At 42.0% G+C, this 18,882-nt stretch overlaps 1 protein-coding gene across 1 annotated transcript in view; it reads left to right on the top strand.

Annotated features, from left to right (window-relative positions):
• The window catches only part of LOC147029497 (uncharacterized), a 164,297-nt gene that overhangs the window by 98,827 nt on the left and 46,588 nt on the right, over positions 1-18,882 (top strand). The window contains exons 25-32 of the mRNA XM_085872555.1: positions 141-194; positions 443-541; positions 778-831; positions 1,504-1,557; positions 1,980-2,033; positions 2,308-2,361; positions 2,705-2,749; positions 2,909-3,007. Coding sequence (XP_085728681.1) covers positions 141-194; positions 443-541; positions 778-831; positions 1,504-1,557; positions 1,980-2,033; positions 2,308-2,361; positions 2,705-2,749; positions 2,909-3,007 — 513 coding nt within the window. The remainder of the gene's footprint in view (positions 1-140; positions 195-442; positions 542-777; positions 832-1,503; positions 1,558-1,979; positions 2,034-2,307; positions 2,362-2,704; positions 2,750-2,908; positions 3,008-18,882) is intronic.

Genomic DNA, 18,882 nt, shown 5'->3' with positions numbered 1-18,882 from the left:
CACGTCTGAACACAGAGCAGACCTTTCTCCATTTTTGTTTTTTTCAGCAATCTTGTAGATTCATAACTGGCCAAGTACATATTTCAGTGTATTACTACATATCTATTGCTCTCTATTCCATGCATGTATTAATTCTGCAGGGTCGCATTGGCAGTTCTGGAAAATCAGGCCTACAAGGGAAAACGGGAGCACAGGTGGGTTATTATCGAACCCGCAATCCTTCCTTGCCCATATCAAAACCATTTTCCATATAATATCGTTTTTATAAAATGTTTGCTGTGATACCATAATTCATATTCCATTGTAAATATTCTGTCTGAAGCTGTGCAATTGCTTGGCATAATGAGAACAATAATCATTGTTGAACGTTTATAAAATTATTTCTTCGTCCCGTGAGTGCGACAAAGTTTTTGCTGATACGCGTTGTCCTGCTGTCATGTAGGGTTCTGCTGGAATTGAGGGCCGTGTGGGTGCAGCTGGTCCTCGGGGTGAACGGGGAACGCGTGGTCCAACAGGATTTCCTGGTCCCAATGGTCTGATTGTAAGTGCAATTAAAAAAAAAAAATTTTTTACAAGTGGGTTGTGCATTTGGTCACGGCTTTATATTTCAACAAATCGGACACTCCTGTGATTTACAAAAGTCACGATTACACACAAAACGGAACTGTTTCATTCTTCAGAACAGGTGCAAAACCCATGGTGTAGTGAACCTTTATATTTTGATAATTAGTACATTCTTGATCACACCACTGACCCATCATGCTTTACTTCTGACAGGGTAATCTGGGGATTCCTGGCCTCTCTGGATCAAGTGGAAACCGTGGGGAGATGGTAAGTTTTACACGTACAAGTCTGTGTCACCACACGTCGTTTTTAAAGAGACGTGCTTTTAAGATTATTGTCCAGAAATTTATATTTTCGACAACACAAAATATAGCATCATGAAACACAACAAAGTAATATATCTAATGTTGTGCCGATATCATGCTGGTGGGGAAGAAGCAGACCTGATGTTGACGGACCATTCAGTGGGAGTAAAGAAGAAGTAAATTTGAATTGGTAACATAACAGGGTTTTATATGTCTTATTTACGTAGCTTTGAGGTAATGTGATGTGAACACCACACGAGCTTTGTATTTCGTGACAAACTTGCATCGCAGGTCTCTTATTGTACTTCATAGCTGGCCTGCTACTCCATTACTATATGTCTTGTCTATATCACTTGTGGACAAAAACGATCTCACAACGTCTATCTTAAAACCCATAAACCGTTGTGTTGATACAGTGGCAATCTCTTCTAAATTCCATGCGAGTTTACCAAATGATTGACTGTCCTGCCTCATCATAAAAAAAACCCTTCCCAGGTTATGACCACTTGAATTTGGTCGACTTGTTTAAGTGGCAAAACGATCCTGCAGCAGGAAATGAATTGTCTGGGTCGACATGTTGCTGGGGTCACTTGCATTGGGAGGGGATTTACCTGGAGGTTTATTTTATTTCCAGGGTGAGCCTGGCAAGAATGGAGAGAATGGAGCAAGAGGAGAGAATGGAATCCAGGTAATGCCACACAAAGTACATAAAAAGGTTTGCAGTATAAGCACTGTGTTGTGGCCAGTGTAACTGCAGTGACGGCCCAATTCCTCGAATATTGGACCCCTCAGAATCTTCTTTCCAGAAAATGACATTTACAGACTGCGATGCGTTCCAATAATCTGCCATGTCATGCACTCCTTTTAAAGTCTGCAAAGCAACAGCATTGCATTACCATATATGCTCGTAGAGAGTACAGTCATGTTCTTGTGATTATAAGAAAGTACTTTGTGATGTGTCAAAATTATTGTTGTCTTAAAAATTTGTATTCAAATGGGAAATTGTTTTTTTTTATCAATATTGTGGACAACTCGTCCGTTGTATTCGTAAATGTTGGATGTGAAAATCACATCACAGCAATCAAATTCATCCTAACTTCCTTTCCACAGGGTGCTGTGGGTGATCGTGGAGAGCCGGGTGTTTCTGGAGCTGCTGGACCTCAGGCAAGCCAATGGAAAACAAGTTTTGAAAAATAACAGTCTTGGTTTAGTTTGCATGAAATTTAATATAACAAAAGAAAAAATGAAACCGATAACATCAACATCAAGATATTTCTTCAACGAAACGAATTCCTCGATCACATTTTGCTTCCTATGGGCATTCATTCTGTCTAGATATCGGTAGAGGTCTTGTTTTTGCTTTCATTGAACTTATCGCTGACTTTCATTTCATACGCTGACCATGGCCGTTTTCACACAATCTCGATGTGGATTGCAGGGCGTTTCTGGCTCTGGAGGTGGTCCAGGTCAGTCGGGAAAGCATGGTGCCCTGGTAAGTTGAACAGTGATTGAAGTTTGTTCCTTGTGCCAAGTCGCTTAATAAATTAATATAATATTTTACTTCGATTGTTCACCTGATCATTCACCTTCAGGAGTTGAACCTGTTTCCAGATTGTCTTGTCCTTCATTATTTCTGTAACTGTCACGAATTGCAACTTCATTGTGTTTGATAATGACATGATGAGATAACCCTAACCCTAACAGCTTGGTGGATGTGATTAAATGTACACTTTGCTTCCATAATGAGTTATGGTGGAGGAGTCTCATCACTTGCAGCAGTTTTATGTTTTTCAACTGTTTCTTCACTGAAAACACCTTTCTGCTCTTGATTTCAGGGTGCACCTGGAAACGCAGGTACACCAGGTACTCCTGGTGACAAGGTGAGGATATATGGCAGGAAAAAATAACCAACAAATCAGATCCTCTGCAAATATTCCATGTCACACTCTTCCACAAAATTTGCACTTTTTGAACATCAACTGCAAGATTGAATTAAAAAAAAAACTACCATGTGACTATTTTCACACCCATATCATTAGGGAGAGGCTGGAACACCTGGAGAGCTAGGCAGCACTGGCTTGCCTGGTTTAATTGGACCACGTGGGCAGTCTGGCACCTCTGGGATTTCAGGAGCTAAGGTAAGCATTATTAGTCTTGAAACTTCCCCAAATGGAAGTCTCAGGATGTTACTTTGTTGTGTCTGTTTGTTTATTTGTTTGTCCACACAATAAATCGAAAATGCCTCGTCACATGCAGGTGAAATGTTGTCAATTTTTGCATCTGATATTGACCCATCATTTATTTAATATTGAGCACTGTTCATTAAACATGGCTTCATGGAATTGGATGCGTGTGGAATCTCAAATGCAAATCTCAGGAATACAGTCATAGAAAAAGGGGGGGGGGGGGAGGAGATGTACGTCTTTTCACAAAAGCGCTCTCATTTATTAATTATATCGTGAACTAGAACGGCACTCGTAAGAGCGCATTCCTCCGCCAGGCTGAATAGTTTATGTTTTGTATCCCACTGGTAGGCTGGATCTGGATTCAAACCTCAACCAAAATCCAATTGGCTTGTTCTTGTCGTCTACCCAACTCATCCACCAAGTTTTGTCCGAATCCGCCCACAACTTTTTGAAAGATCATGCTATATATCGTTTTTGGCCTCATCCTCAAATAGTGAAGAATCACTTGAAAAAAAATTTAAATTATACTATCCGTTTCCGGATACGGATATTCACCAAGATCGAATCGATTCATCCTTATCACACTCCCAACCTGTCCACCAAGTTTCGTCCGAATCCGTCTAAGCTTTTGAGATATCCTGCTCTCAGACAAACAGACGGACAGACAAACAAACAAGCAGTGATGTAAACATAACCTCCGTTCACCTTCAATGGCAGAGGTAATTACAACAGCTTAAAAATGAACAATCTGCACCATCATCATAAATCATATAAACTTGAAATTTGACACAGACCTTCAAAGCAAAGTCCGAAATTATCAAAGAAGTGATGTACCAAATTATTATGCGATAAGCTGAAATTGTGCACTGACCATTATTGCAAAGAGTCTGAATTAACTAATTAGTGATTACTCACAGCACCTGATAAGTTACATCAACGAAGTGATATCCTAAATCGATGCTTGTGACATCAAAATACAACGTCGAAAAAGGTGAACTTGTACACAAACATATTCATCAGGAAAAATCTGAAATTTCTAAATTGGATGCAATTTCATCATGGCATCGTGAATGCTCCAGGTTTGAGTATGCAGGAGTTGCCATCTTACTGGTCACTTTGCATTATGCCTCAATTATTATCATCCTTTATTTTTTTATCACCACCATCTTACAAGATTCACTTTCATATGGGCCAGCAATTCCATTGGGATAAAAAGAAAAAACTTTTGTCCAAAAAAAAAAGAAAACAAAATCTTCTTCTTGGTTCAGTTATTCAGATGGGATGAATGACGATGGGAAAATCGAGAAATGTTTTCCAGTTTGCTCCATATTGTGATCTTGTTGCTTTGACCATTTGGCTCATAACAGTGATTGATCTTCCTCACTCCGTCTGTCTTCCTTGCCTTTGGCCTTGCCCTTGATCCTCTATTTTTTTATTCTGCCCTCCATCATATCTCACTGAAAGATTACATAATGAAAGGGAAATAGAATAACATGGGTTGTCAGCCCAACTATAATATCATACAAATATCAAGAAACCTCTAAGATCTCTGGTGCATGAAACTACATCATGTAAAGGTGTATTATAGAGTAGTTAAAGTGTATTGTATGGATTCCACTGTGAAGCAGAACATGACAGACATTGTGATGAAAGAGAGTGGAAAATATGTGTGAGATCTGAAGATGTATGACATGATTTATTTTGTCTTTCAACTAAATGAGGACGCAACAGTGTTCTATGTTATTTGGAAGCAAAGCACTCGTATGCCCAGTATGGAAAAGAAAATCAATCAAGTACACATTGGCAATTTAATTGCAACTTGGTGGTGAATATATATATATATATGTGTGTGTGTGTGTGTTGATGTACCATTTACAGAGCATTGGTGCTGCCAAAGCAGTTTCTTGGCAAAGGTTTTACTGGGTGATGTGCCATTGCCTTCCCAAGTTTGTTTGTCCATTCTCCATCCATTAAATGCTGAGTATCATGAAAGGAAGCAGCACGTAGCATTTAAGTCTTTGTTTGACTTGATCAGGGTTTGAACCACTGACCTCATCCAGACTCAGAGTGGACATTCTACCCATTATGTCTATTGATGTATTGAGATATATATATATATATATATATATATATATATATATATATATATATATATATATATATATATATATATATATATATACACACTCACTCTCCCCTACCCTCACTCACTCTGTACTCCTCCCCCTCCACCTCCATGCTCCTCCATCTCTCTCCTCTCCTCCCTCCTCTCTCCCCCTATCTCCCCCTCCCTCCCCTCCCTCCTCGCTCCCCGTCCCTCCTCACTCGCCTCCCTCCTCGGTCCCCCTCCCTCCTCGCTCCCCCTCGCTCCTCTCTCCTCTCTCCCCCTCCCCGCATCGCGTTCGACCAGATACATTCAAAACAACAACTGTTATAACTAATTCCATTCCAGGGAACCCTACCCTCACTGTTCTTCTCCCTCTCCCCCCTCTCCCCCCTCGCCTCCCTTGCTCCTCTGCTCCCCACATCACGCCCGACCAGATACATTCAAAATGGCTATTAGAATGCATTTTTGTCTAATAACACCGATATTCGTCCGATTTTCTCACCTTTTGCTTAAACTGAGTCTCAAACCATTTTACCAACCATGACAAATGAAATCAGAAGGTGAATTAGAGTCAAGATAAAGCCATGAGGGAGTTTGAATGGACTTTGTATTACAGGCCTTAATTTCACTTAAAATGCATTTGTGTCAAAAAACGTTAATTTTCGTCTAATTTTCTTCCTGTTTCTTTTGCGACCGAGTTTTAAACCATCGTAGTGACGATGAAAAAGAAATCCGAAGGTGAATTTTAGTTAAGATAAAGCTGTAAGAGAGTAAGAAAGTGCAATCCTTGCAAGAGCCGATACAAAGCAAACAAAATGGCGGCGATTTGATTTTGAAGCCCCACCCTGAACTGGGAAGCTCCTTCCAAAATGGGCAGACAGACCAATTGGGGAGATTATATATATATATATATGTGTGTGTGTGTGTGTGTGTGTGTGTCTGTGTGTGTGTGTTTTTCCCCATCACCTCAAATATGCAAACTGGTTCAGTTAACAGTTTGTAGAAAAACACCGAACTGCCCACTGAATAATGCAGTATCTGCCGCTGACAGTAGCATCGGTCAGCCGGAATAGACTCGAGAAGCCTTTTTTCTGGCAAAATTGTAAGCCCCCCAATGGAGAAAGGAATCAATCCATAAACATGTTTCTGGCTTCCTGGCCATGCAATATTTCTGTTGAGATGTCTTTTTTGTCAATAGAAAACTTGGGAAAATACCAACATTATAACAAAGCTAAGCATTTATACTTTACCACAATACGAACGTGCACAGTGAAACAAAAGTTGTCAAATGAAACGGAAGACCAAGAAGGAACCTTAAGGGCAAAGATGGAGTCATCAGGAGGAACCAGGATAGGATTCGGGTTTCAACCGCTACATCACAACCCTCAAACCCATCCAGGCGCAGCCAAGTGAGCCTTACAGAAACATTTCTGCAATAATACACTTCTCCTTTGAGAATTCGATAATGAAAGTGAGAAATAGAAAGTAAAAGAAATTAAGGAGAAGAAAAAGCAAGAATAAAAATTAAAAACTAAGCACCTGAACTCAAGGTCTAAAGCTCATGGTCACACAAAAACACATACCTCCTCGCCACATGGCCAGAATACATGGACGAACCATGAATGTTTTCTGTTTCGGGCATCAAACCTCTGTTGAAAGCACCTTTATTACGTGAAAAAGGTAGAAAATCAAACATCATAACAAAGGTAAGGAAGTATACTTCGATGTTATAGCCAGCGTATACAGTCAATAAAGCTCGTTAAACTAATTTCCATATACACTTTGGCCTGAAGACCAAAGCACATGGTAATAAAAAAACAAATACTATCCCACAGGGTCGTAATGCAGGGTCATTCCTTTAACGTAATCATTTGGGACTTATGAGTCTGTAATTTTCTTTAATAAAAAGCTGAATAAAGTCCAGCAAGGCTGGCAGGATGGCCGATAGAGGTAGGCATACTTGCCTCTAACCTGTCTAGCCTGGATTTGGATCTCAGCGAACAGCTATGAACTGTCATCTCGATGTTTCATAGGTAGGGTAATTCATGAATGTGTGTACTGCCCCTCGGATGGAGGTAAAACTTGGCGTCCTATCTGCCGGCATTAGTTGGTGGACGTTAAATATCGTGGACAGTGTCGTTCGCAAGGAATAGGCCTTCATGAAGAATATCTGCGGCACCCTGCCCAAATTCCAGAGGATATTGCGTCTTTTCTTATTCTCCGGCATCCTGCCCAATTCCTTTCCTAACCTACAGAGGATATTGCATCAGTGGTACTGTCATGCCCTCAGTCAAAGACGCTACCCTGCAGCAAGTGCTGCGTACAAAAGAATAAGAAAAGTCAAGCATGTGAACTTCAGCCATAATGCCAGCCATAAGTAAACAGTCCAACTAAGCTTGTCAACCTGATGGACACACGTCGAATCAAGAACTCGTCTTGCTGGTGAAGGCTAAAGTGTTGATCTGCATTGGCAGACATTTCACGTTTCAGAACAATGGATGAAAGTAAGTGGACATTGATCAAGGTATGCTAACTGCCTTGGGCAGCAAGCCAAAGCTCATGTTTTGGCAGTGAAACCTTTGTCGGAGCAATATTAAATCTCATTTGCTCCAATGATGGGTTAATACCAAAAAAAATGTCAGTTTCTCCTTCCTTCTTATGGTGGTTGGCATACCTCAATCGGCCTCCTGTAGATTTCATCCATTATTAATACACACATACATTTCCACTTGAAAGTCAAAGAACATGGTCAAACAAATGCAGCCATCGAAGCCTAAAGAGCCAGAGTGCATTGTCGTTCCATTACCTTTAACATCACTCTTACATTTACTTTGTAACTCTGCCTTTTTTACTTGGAAAAAGGTTTAAAAAAATAATTAAACATTGTAATGAAGCTAAGTACATGCACTTCAGCCCTAAGGTCAAAGTAATTAGTGCAGTAAAACTGGTCAAACTCGTATACACATGGCCCACAGACAAAAGCACATGGTCAAACTAGAATGTACTCAGCAGAGCGCATACTTCTACCAGGCTGAACAGTTTACGTTTTGTATCCCACTAAATCTCCGGATCTGGATCCGGACCTGAACCAATATTGAATCGGCTTGTTCCTGTTACCCAACCAGCTCATCCACCAAGTTTTGTCATAACTCATCCACAAATTTTTTGAAATATCATGCTATATATCGTTTTTGGCCACATCTCTCAATGTGGGAAGAATCACCTTAAAAATTAAAAAATTCTCGTGTCTGGATCCGGATTCAGATCTTCACCAAAATTGAATCAATATGTCCTTGTCACGCACCCAACCTGTCCATCAAGTATCGTCCGGATCCGTTCATAACTTTTTGAGATATCGTGTTACATATCATTTTTAGTCCAACCTCTCAATGGTTAAGAAAGACTGAAAATAATATTGGATCCGGATGCGGATTCGAATCTTCAGCAAAATTTGATCAATTCTTCCATTTTACACACCCAACCTGTCCACCAAGTTTTGTCCGAATCTGTCCATAACTTTCTGAGATATCCTGCTCTCAAACAAACGACAGGGGTGAAAACATAACCTTCGCCCACCTTCAGTGGCGGAGGTAACAAACATATACACCCCAACCCACAGGGCGGAAATGCATGGCCATACCAAGATGTACAACCCCACCAACAAAGCCAGAATGCATGGTAACATCATAACTTTATCAGTTTTGAACCCACTGCACAGATTGGAGTCAACCCAGAAAGTAAACTGACCTGTTGCCATAAGGGAATATACTGTATACATCTATCATCTCTTAACTGGAAAGGTGAGCATGAACCACTGTGCATCTGCCAGCACTTGCTGCGAGGGGTCATGAGCAGCTGTGGGTGCCTGTTCACATCCACACTGTTTATGTACCAATTACCAGAGCATCAGCCAGCCAACATGTGTTTAGATGCTGTTTTTCACAATATATTTAGCAGCTACCCCTGTTTGTCAAGACCCCTTGCAGCACGTGCAAGAGGCAAGACCAGAAAAGACATATTCAATCTGGGAGAAAAACGATGCAGTTCTTAACACCTTTCCTGGAAAACTCTGAACTGCCTCCAGAATTTTCTAATCGATTGGTGACCCTACGTCTACCCATTGACAAAAGCACATACGTCACAATCATACTGTATGTGCTTACACCCCTACTTTGCCAAGAAGTGAGGAAGCCAAAAAACAATTATTTGAAGAATTCCATCACATTCTACAAAGCACCCCTTCTCCTGACAAGTTTATTGTATTAGTTGGTTACAACACACTTTGCAGAGATGATCATGTGGCTTTGAACAGGCTGCTTGGAAAGTTTGGACAAAGCAACTGCAATTCCAATGTGGAGATGCATTGGGATCATTTTACTCTGTTAGGAGTTTCATCTTGCCATCACAAACACTTTCTACAGTGCTCCCCAGAAACGTCTCTTCTCCTGGTAGCACCAATGCGTCAAATCATCATGGCAACTTCTCAACTACATTCTCAAAATATGTGATTTTCATGACTTATGTAGTTCAAGAACCATGACAACTGCTGACTGCTCCACTGATCACTATATAAGTAGTTCTAGCTCCTCCATGAGCCTCAACACTATTATATAAAAACACCGACATTTTTAAACAGCGAACCATAAATCTGCACCAAAGCCGCACTGGAATATCAATGCCTCAAATATCCAATCAACTGATGTAAGGTCTGTGCTTTGCAAAGCAAAAAAGTATCACCAGCAGGACCAGCGGAAGTGCAGAATATCGTCGGTTTACTTTCCAGGAAGCGCTGTATGACGCATCATTTGCCACATTTTGCTACCTGACGAGATGGCATGCCGACTGGTTTGACGAGAATGACGAGCACCTCCAAAAAGTTTTCTGCTCGTTTCACTTGGTGCGTGAGAAAGTTGCTTGCGGGACACACGTGCAAAAGAAAGAGAGAACCTGAAATTTGCGAAAGCAGATTTTCAGTGCCAACGATGCCAAGTTCAGGGGTCATGGCGAGATGTCAAGGTTGAGGCATTTCAAGGTCTTTCAGATGCAAAAAACAAGTTTTTTTCCATTCTGCTCTTAAGCAAACATATAATCTGACACACTGTCCATCGTTTTGGTCTTGATAGCTGATGGAATCCTAATTTTTATTGAGTGGACTAAAGTCCAATGGCAGGAGCACTTCCAGAATCTACTCACCAGACCGTCCAGCATTGCCTAGAATTTCTTACAACATCCTTTGAAAGAGGAGCTAGACAATCTACCCAGTGTCCAAGAGGACAGAGATGCCATCAATCGCTCGTTAATGGGAAGGCACCTGGCCCGGATGGGATACCAGGAAAAATATTTAATCATGCAGGTGAGCCACAACTACACACTCTCCACAACTTGTTCCTCCAATGCTGGGAGAAGTAAAAACTAGCACAGACATTGAAAGGTGCTCTCATGGTCACCATCTACAAGCAGGAAGGCAATCGGTATGATTCTGGCAACTATCGAGACTTCTCACAACTATCCCAAGCCGGAATGATCCTGGGAAAAGTAGTGTCAGCGAGACTATAAACCATCAGTCAAACCACCCGAGCAGACACTCAGTATGGCTTCACAACTGACATGATATTCACCCTTGGTCAGCTGCAAGATAAGGCCAAAATAACAAGATATGTCCCTCTACTTGGCATTCAAAGATTTCTCGAGAACACCAAAGACTCCATCAATCAGCAAGTCTTTGGGATGTTCTGTGCAGATATTGATGCTCATCAAAGTTTGAAAAGATCATTGAATATTCCAAGATAACATGCAAATACAGCAATCGACTGCCTGTGCGACGTTCACTCCTTTACCAGTCACTTCATGTGTTCCTGCCTGAATACTCTTCACCTTATTTCTCTCAGCTGTGCTTGAGCTCAAAGGACCACCCAATCTGGCATTTGTGAGTGGCTGTATGCAGATGATGTCACCTTCGTTGAACGGACTGAAGAAGATATTCAAAGGCCGGTGTGCAAGTTCTCTGCAAATATCTCTGTGTTTGGATTTTCCATCAACATCAAGAAAGGTGAAGTCATGTTTCAACCTGCCCCTCATTTGGCCTACAGAGAACCATTGGTCACCATCTGTACTACCATCCTGTATTCTATCAACTAATACATCTGTCTTGATGGTATGGTGACAAACTACACCCTTGAAGTGAACTAGGAGCTTGTATCCCCTCTGCTGGCAGAGCCTTTGGTAGATTACAGACAAGACTTTGGGCTGACTGCCGGTTGCGTGCTAAAGGAGAGTGTCACCTGTCTCAACTGAATTGCTCTATCATGTTTGTCGAGCCTTTGTTTCATATTCCTTCCAGTTTTCCAATGTCAAATTTGGCATCATCCGTGCATGTGAAATAGTACATTACTTGAGATTGGTCACCAGTCAGGCCACAAATTTGACATGGATGGGATCCATGTACAAGACGTGATGTCCAAAAATGACAGATTGATTCTGGCATGTCATGTGCCATGAGAATGGTCAAATTGGGCAGACCCTGAACAGATCCACAAAATACACCCTTTTACTCCTATCCACATACAAAGCCTTCATACACAGCTTCATGGAGTACTGGCCTCGACTCCGCTGCTGTATTGGCGAGCGCCCCTGACTCGCACCTTGCTCACCTTGATGCCATGGAAACCAAGGCCATCAATATTATTGTAATCTCCCGTGATGAAGCTGAATCGATGGGCCTCTCACTTTGCCACCACAAACAGGTCAGTGGTCTCTTTGTCTTCTCCCTCCTCCTTTCTGGTCTTGCACGCTGTGCTCTTTCCGTACTTTGTGCCCCCCCCCCAGGTTTCTGCAGAGCGCACGCGGTCTACCATCAACCCTCTTATGGTGAAACTACCTAAATCCAGGATCACTGCTCACCTCCACTCATTTGTTCCTCCTTTTCCCCACCTGTGGAACTAACTTCCACATTCTCTTCAATGTCATTCTTCCCTCCAAGTCTTCAAGACAGCTGTTCACCACCATCTCCGATCATCCTCCATCCAAAACAATGATCTTTTCTACCCCACTATCTCCCCCCCCCCCCCCCAAGCCTACACATATCGCCACATTGAACCTGGCTGCACAGGTGGCCATGCTTGTGACCGAGAATCACAAGAACAAGAACTAAAAAATACATTTACTCTCCCTCCGAAAAACATCAGGTCACTAATGAGTGGAGATCGGGATAAAATGTGATGATTTCGGTCCGTTTAGGTTTTTTTATATGTGATCTTTTCCGGCCAAATATGTGATGAAAACCCAAAATATGTGATTTTAAAGACCTCGTGCATTTCAACACGGAAACAGGAGAGACAGTCAAGCAATAGAGAGAAACATACAATCTATAATTATATTTAATGGATGTAATATAATATTAATATAGATACAACAGGGTTGCAACAAAGAAAAATCACGTTAATCAAACCTGACTTTTACACTAAAAAAAACTGACTTTACCTGACCATTCATAAAAAGACTTTAATTGACAAATTTTGGTAAAATAAATAAATAAATAAATAAATAAATAAATAAATAAATGACGAAGTATATTAAATTGTTTATATTAACATTGTTTCTATTATTCATTGATTTTCAACATAATTTTTACTTTATTAAAAACAAACAGAAAACATAATTCCGAGTAAAACAAAAATTCCTTTTCAGACATATTCACCTACATTGTATAATATAGACAAACGACTCGGTTACTCAGACTGAACAATTGTAGAAACAATTTGTGACCATGATTTTGGTCAGATTTTCTTTGGTCAAACGATGCCTTCGATCAGCCAACGCATTTTTGTAGACGGACAAACTCCTCCACTTCCACATTGGCAGTTGGGGCAAACTTTTAAGTTGGCGATGTCTGCTGGCTCCATCCCCTCAAGAAGGATGATTCTGTCCCCGTCTTCTTGCAAAATCGCATCAGCAGATCGTAGTACTTCAACATCTGGGTTTCTTTTCAAAACCGCCGCGAACTTTTCACGAAGCCGATTTCCCTTTTCTCCAGCGATGCTTTCGAACTTGGACTTTCAGGTCCAATACAGTGAAGGTATAGACCGGAGGCAAGCCAGCCCCTTCGATTTTTTTTCTTCTTCCAATGAATGGGCATGAAAGCCAAGTTGCTCGAGATGAAGGCGAGATCTGCCTGAAGCTGGAGATCTTCGACATTTTCCTGCGCCTTCTGAATCGACGCTGCTTCTGTTGGATCAAAATTGGCTCGGACAGACTTCACAGCATCAAACTTTTGAGCATAGAGCAATGCAGCCTCAATCCACATTCCCCACCTGATAAGAACTGATTCAGGCAGGAGAGGAAGACCAGGGCACGTTTATTTCCATGTAACCACACGGCTCGGAACCTTGAGGAAGACCTTCTTCACAGACGATATCAGGTCATTGACCTCCCGGAACATCTCCCTTATGGCCTTGCAGACTCCGTGCAGAGCATCAGCGAGGCAGGTCATGTGAATCATGGCTGGGTAAAAAAAACTTTGAGATCTTTGCCAGCCTTGAGCATGTAGGTCACCGCATCACTCAGGAGGACTTTCAGCAGAGATGCATCGAAATTGGGCCAGAGAGCATATATGGAATTGTTGACTAGTCGAGCGATGGGAAAAGAGTCGGGCTTGTAAAGAAATGCACAATTTACGAGAAATGGAGGATTGCAATTCTCGTTGTCCAGCTTTCAAAAAAGCACATTGGCGACATATCGACCACATTCATCAAGTTGTTTCATCGACACCAATCCAGATCGAAGATTCTTGTGGAGACGTCTGGATTTCTTTTGTCGTGTCCTTGTAGCATTCCTGCAAGTAAAGTTTTCTGAGCGTAGTTTCGTCAGGCAATCAAATGCCGAGGTTAGTCTCAAGAAAGCCATGCAACTTCGGGTTCTCCAACTTGATCCATGGGATGTTGGCCTCGCGAGCATGAGCCGCGAGCATGGCCTCGAAAAGCTCCTTTCCAAGAGCCTTAGTCCTCGACCTCTTCGGCTTTGGTGTCAGGACATCCTCGAGTTGGCTCTGAGAAACACTCCTCTTCCCTTTCAGTTGTATGTTGCTCATGTGTAGGGCCAACTTCTGATTCTGCCCCAATTGCGACTTCTGGATGACACCGAACAACTTCTCGCAGACTTTACAAAAGACATTTCTTCCGTCGGGCATGAATATGAACGGCTCCTCCTCCTTGACATTGAACTCCTTGATGCACTTGTTCCTGGTGGTTGATGAAGCCATTTTGTTTCCGGAAAAGCAAAAACTATATTGCTGGCAATTCACAAATCTGTGAAGACAAAAAAACACATACATTTTTTTTTTAACCAAAATCGTGTTTTAGGGGTGGGGGGAAGGGGGTTCGTCAAAAACGTTGTTTTACGTGAATTTTTAAAACAATGTGATTCACATTTTTTTTTTTCTGATCTCTACTGATATTAATATAGAAGAGAACAGAGAAGACCGTCGATGATGCGATTGGTGTTTTTGCTTCAGGTTGACCCAATAAAAGCACTCAATCCTAACACCAGCACATGATCGGAAATGAATCTACATCTTGGAAATAAAAGCTAACAAGTGCTGAGGCCTGGGCTATATTGGCCTGAGGACGTCTATTATGAAGTGGATGAAACGTCGCCTGAGACCGGATATGCTCTCATTCATTTATTACTCGACTGGCAAGATAGATCCAGTTACCATTTTATGACTGGATGCCAGTTGTTTGTATTAAATGCACTTTTTTTTTTCTTAACTACGTGTCATCCCAAATGCCCTCATTTTATGCTGTGTATGTGTGTATTGCACGTACACACACACACACACACACACACACACACACACACACACACACACACACACACACACACACACACACACACAATAAATAAGTAACTCGATGGTATTCATAGTTCATAGACTACTTGCCCTGTGCAGTTTTGAGAACGACTTGATGTGAGCCAACTCTTCTGGAGGCAAATTTGTAATAAATTTTTTCTTTTTTAATTCAGATCAAATGGAGGACCAAATAGGTCGAGTCCTGCATTGGAGTAATCAGAAGGAACCTGAACAAGCAAAAAGCAAAGATGAAGTCATCAGGATGAACCTGGATCAGATTCGGGTTTCAACTGCCACCCCCCTACCCTCAAACCCATCCCGGCGCAGCCAAGTGAACCTTATTCAAAAAAAATTCAAAAAGAACCCAGATTCACACAATTAAGTAATTCCGGCTGCCAGACCATGCGTCCGATCAGGTTGAAATTTAAAACATATATTTCCCGTCACTCTTCGATAATAATTTTGAAGTTTCACATCAATTGATGCAGCAGTTCAATGGAGAGAATTAAAAAACCCATTTTCCTTCAATCCAATATGGCTGCCAAACCATGTGACCTTTCAATTATTCATGAACAGCCTGAGTATCCTCAAGGCTTGGGGAATGTGTGTGAAGTTTTCCCTTGATCTGTCCAGCAGTTCTGGAGAACATAATTTTTGAAGGTTTTCAAGTAAATCCATTATGGCTGCCAAACCATGTGACCTATGATGTCATAGGTTTGGAACTTTTTGTTCCTCATGGATAGGGGGTCATACCAATATAGTTTCCCCTCGATCTGTTCAGTCGTTTCGGAGAAAAATCTTTTTGAAGCCATTTATTGGACAGCTGACCTGACGTCACCCATACTTGTAACCTGCAATAATTAACCTAAAGTGCCCAGAAGACCCAAAAGACCCTGAAGACCCAAAAGACCTAGAACACCCTGAAATACTCAAAAGACCTCAAAGACCCTTAAATACTCAAAAGACCCCAAAAACCTGAAAGACCCTTAAATACTCAAAAGACCTGAAAGACCCTTAAATACTCAAAAGACCTGAAAGACCCTTAAATACTCAAAAGACCTGAAAGACCCTTAAATATTCAAAAGACCTGAAAGACCCTTAAATATTCAAAAGACCTGAAAGACCCTTAAATACTCAAAAGACCTCAAAGACCCTTAAATACTCAAAAGACCTCAAAGACCTGAAAGACCCTTAAATACTCAAAAGACCTGAAAGACCCTTAAATACTCAAAAGACCCCAAAAACCTGAAAGACCCTTAAATACTCAAAACACCCCAAAGACCCAGAAGACTCAAAATACCAAAAATACCCCAAAGACCACAAAGACACAAAAGACCCCAATGACCCAAAATACCCCAACGATACCAAGGAACCAAAACACCCAAAAGACCCTGAAGACCTAAAATACCCAAAAGACCCAGAGGACCCAAAAGACCTCAAGGACCCAAAAGACCCAGGGGATCCAAGTGACCCAAGGACATAAAAGACCTCGAGGACCCAAAACAACGAGAGGATACAAAAGACCCTGAAGACCTAAAAGACCCAGGGAGGGGATCCAAAAACGCAGTGAGGGACCTAAAAGATCATGAGGACCCAAAATACCTGGAGAACCCAAAATACCAAGAGAACTTAAAAGATGTGATGGATGCAAAAGACTCAATGGGACTATCTGGGACACATGGAAATTCTACATAATGTAAAATGTGACTTCAGATTCATAACTCCCACCCCTCCCACACCCTCCCACACCCACACACAATCCCATGTCCTCAACCCCCCTCCAAACTCTGTCCTCTCTCTGTCCCCTCCAACCACAGCCAAACTCTGTGCCTCTCTCCCCCTTTCTTCAAATCCTCAAACCCCCTCCCAACCCAATGTCGTTAACTCCCCCCCCTCCTAAAAAGCCTCAACCCCCTTGATCCTAACTCTGTTCCTCTCTGCCCTCCCTCCCCCAAGCCAACAACTCTGTCATCCCCTCCCCCTTTCTTCTTCAAGTCCTCAACTGCCTCAAACCCCAATTACTCAATCCCCCTTCCACTTCCAACACCAAGTCCTCAATCCCCCCCCCTCCACCTCTTCCCAACATCTCAATTTCCCTCTTCCAACTCCATGCATCCTCACCCCCAACTCTGTCCTCCCCTCCCCAGTTTTTCCTGTTCTTAACCACATTACACAAATATACACAGGGAATTTTGGTGCATAAGAAGACCATTTCGCCTATCATGTCTGTGTTGTTCCTGCTCCCTTTTGTTAAGAACAATGTTTAAAGCAAATAAAGATGGAACGTTAAATTCACAATCATTTACCCCTTTCTTCCCTTATCCTTACTGTAATTCACGGACCTGTGTTTGCGTGTTTGTTTGTTTGTTGCGCAACTACTCCTCCAGTTGTGGGTTGAGTCCATCCAGCCTTGCTACATCGGATTAGCATGACCAAAATTAATGTATAGGGGTGTTTTTTATCTTCGCCATTAGTCTTAGGGGGGAAGAGGGACGCAAATTCTCGATGTAAATGTGTGTCATGTCGTGCCGCCTCAAGGTGACGGAGGGTATTACAAGTTTCCACCATTTACAGTCCTGTATTCCTGTCCCCACGTTTTCCAGTGCAGTGTTTTGAATTATAAGCAGTAGGTATGCTTTTGCTTCATGCACATACCTTCATGGGTTATTTTTTTTGCCGAAACAGAGCTGTCAGTTGCCTATACACTGCCCAAATAAAGGCAGTACTGCGTCAGTAGAACGTGTCACATGCGTGGAACAAGATCTCCTGTAGGGCGGGCACTCTGCTTGTTAGCATTAAAATTCTACATGAGTCGTTGCACATATGGTGAAAATTTCCTGTCAACCCACCATGTACGGCACCAATCGCTTAACCCTGCTTCGAGCTTCGTGAGCGCAGACTCACAACTTTATAAAACCGTCAAATAAATTATGCGTTCACATTCCAGAAGTTTCTTAGTCATGAAAATGCTTACCTTGGCTTTTGAGACAAGGAAATGAATCAGCAAATTGGATGGGCAACATTTAATGTTGCACTTCTCATCATCTTACATGAGCAACCCTGGAAATAGATGTACAATTACATCTGCATTAATGCACACTCCCCATGTCCTCAAGAAACTGCTCTCACCTCTTGAGTGGTGCTCCGACTTCACACCTTTCCTCACTTTGAAGCCATGGAATCTAAGGCTTTTAACATCGTTGAAATCTCCCACGATTAAACTGAATCTTTGGGCCTATCACAGCTTTCACATCGCGGAGAAGTTAGTGTTCTCTCTATCTTCAAACTCCTCCTTTCTGATAGTGCACCCACTGCCCTTTCCATGCTCTGTCTCACACATGGTTCCGCTGTCTGCCAGTAACCCTATTCTGGTGAAACTCCTAAAATACAGAATAACTGTTCACTTCCACTCACTCGTTCTACTTTTTTTCCGACCTGTGGAACCGACTTCCTCAATCTCTTGAATCACATTCTTCCCTCCAGTGCTTCAAGACAACTGATCACCACCAGCTTGTCACCAGCTCAACATCCCCCATCCACAACCATGATCTTTTATACCCCATGAACCCTCCCCAAGTCTGCGTCCTTCCGAGTTTCCAGTTTTTCCTTCCACTTTTGTAATTGAGAGTTCCTGGCTGCCTCCATCTTGTTCACCCCGCTGTGTCCTCCACTTACCTTCATTCTTCCAAACATTGCTTGTTTTTCCAGGTCTTCCTCTATTTTGTCCCTCAACCCTGGTGTTGATATGTCCCCACCCTCTCTTTGTACTGTTCTTTTTCCTTCTGTTACTTCGTCATCCATTCTTTGTTCCAGTTCCTCCACGAGCCTTAGCACGACACACCAAACAATATCCCCCTTCCGCCACGCGGCGGG

Source organism: Eptatretus burgeri, chromosome 3, assembly GCF_056783735.1.
Source record: "Eptatretus burgeri isolate ZD-2024b chromosome 3, Ebu_testis_v1, whole genome shotgun sequence".
NCBI classification, from domain to species: domain Eukaryota; kingdom Metazoa; phylum Chordata; class Myxini; order Myxiniformes; family Myxinidae; genus Eptatretus; species Eptatretus burgeri.
Note: the sequence above shows the minus strand (reverse complement) of the source record. Positions and strands in the feature narration are given on the sequence as shown.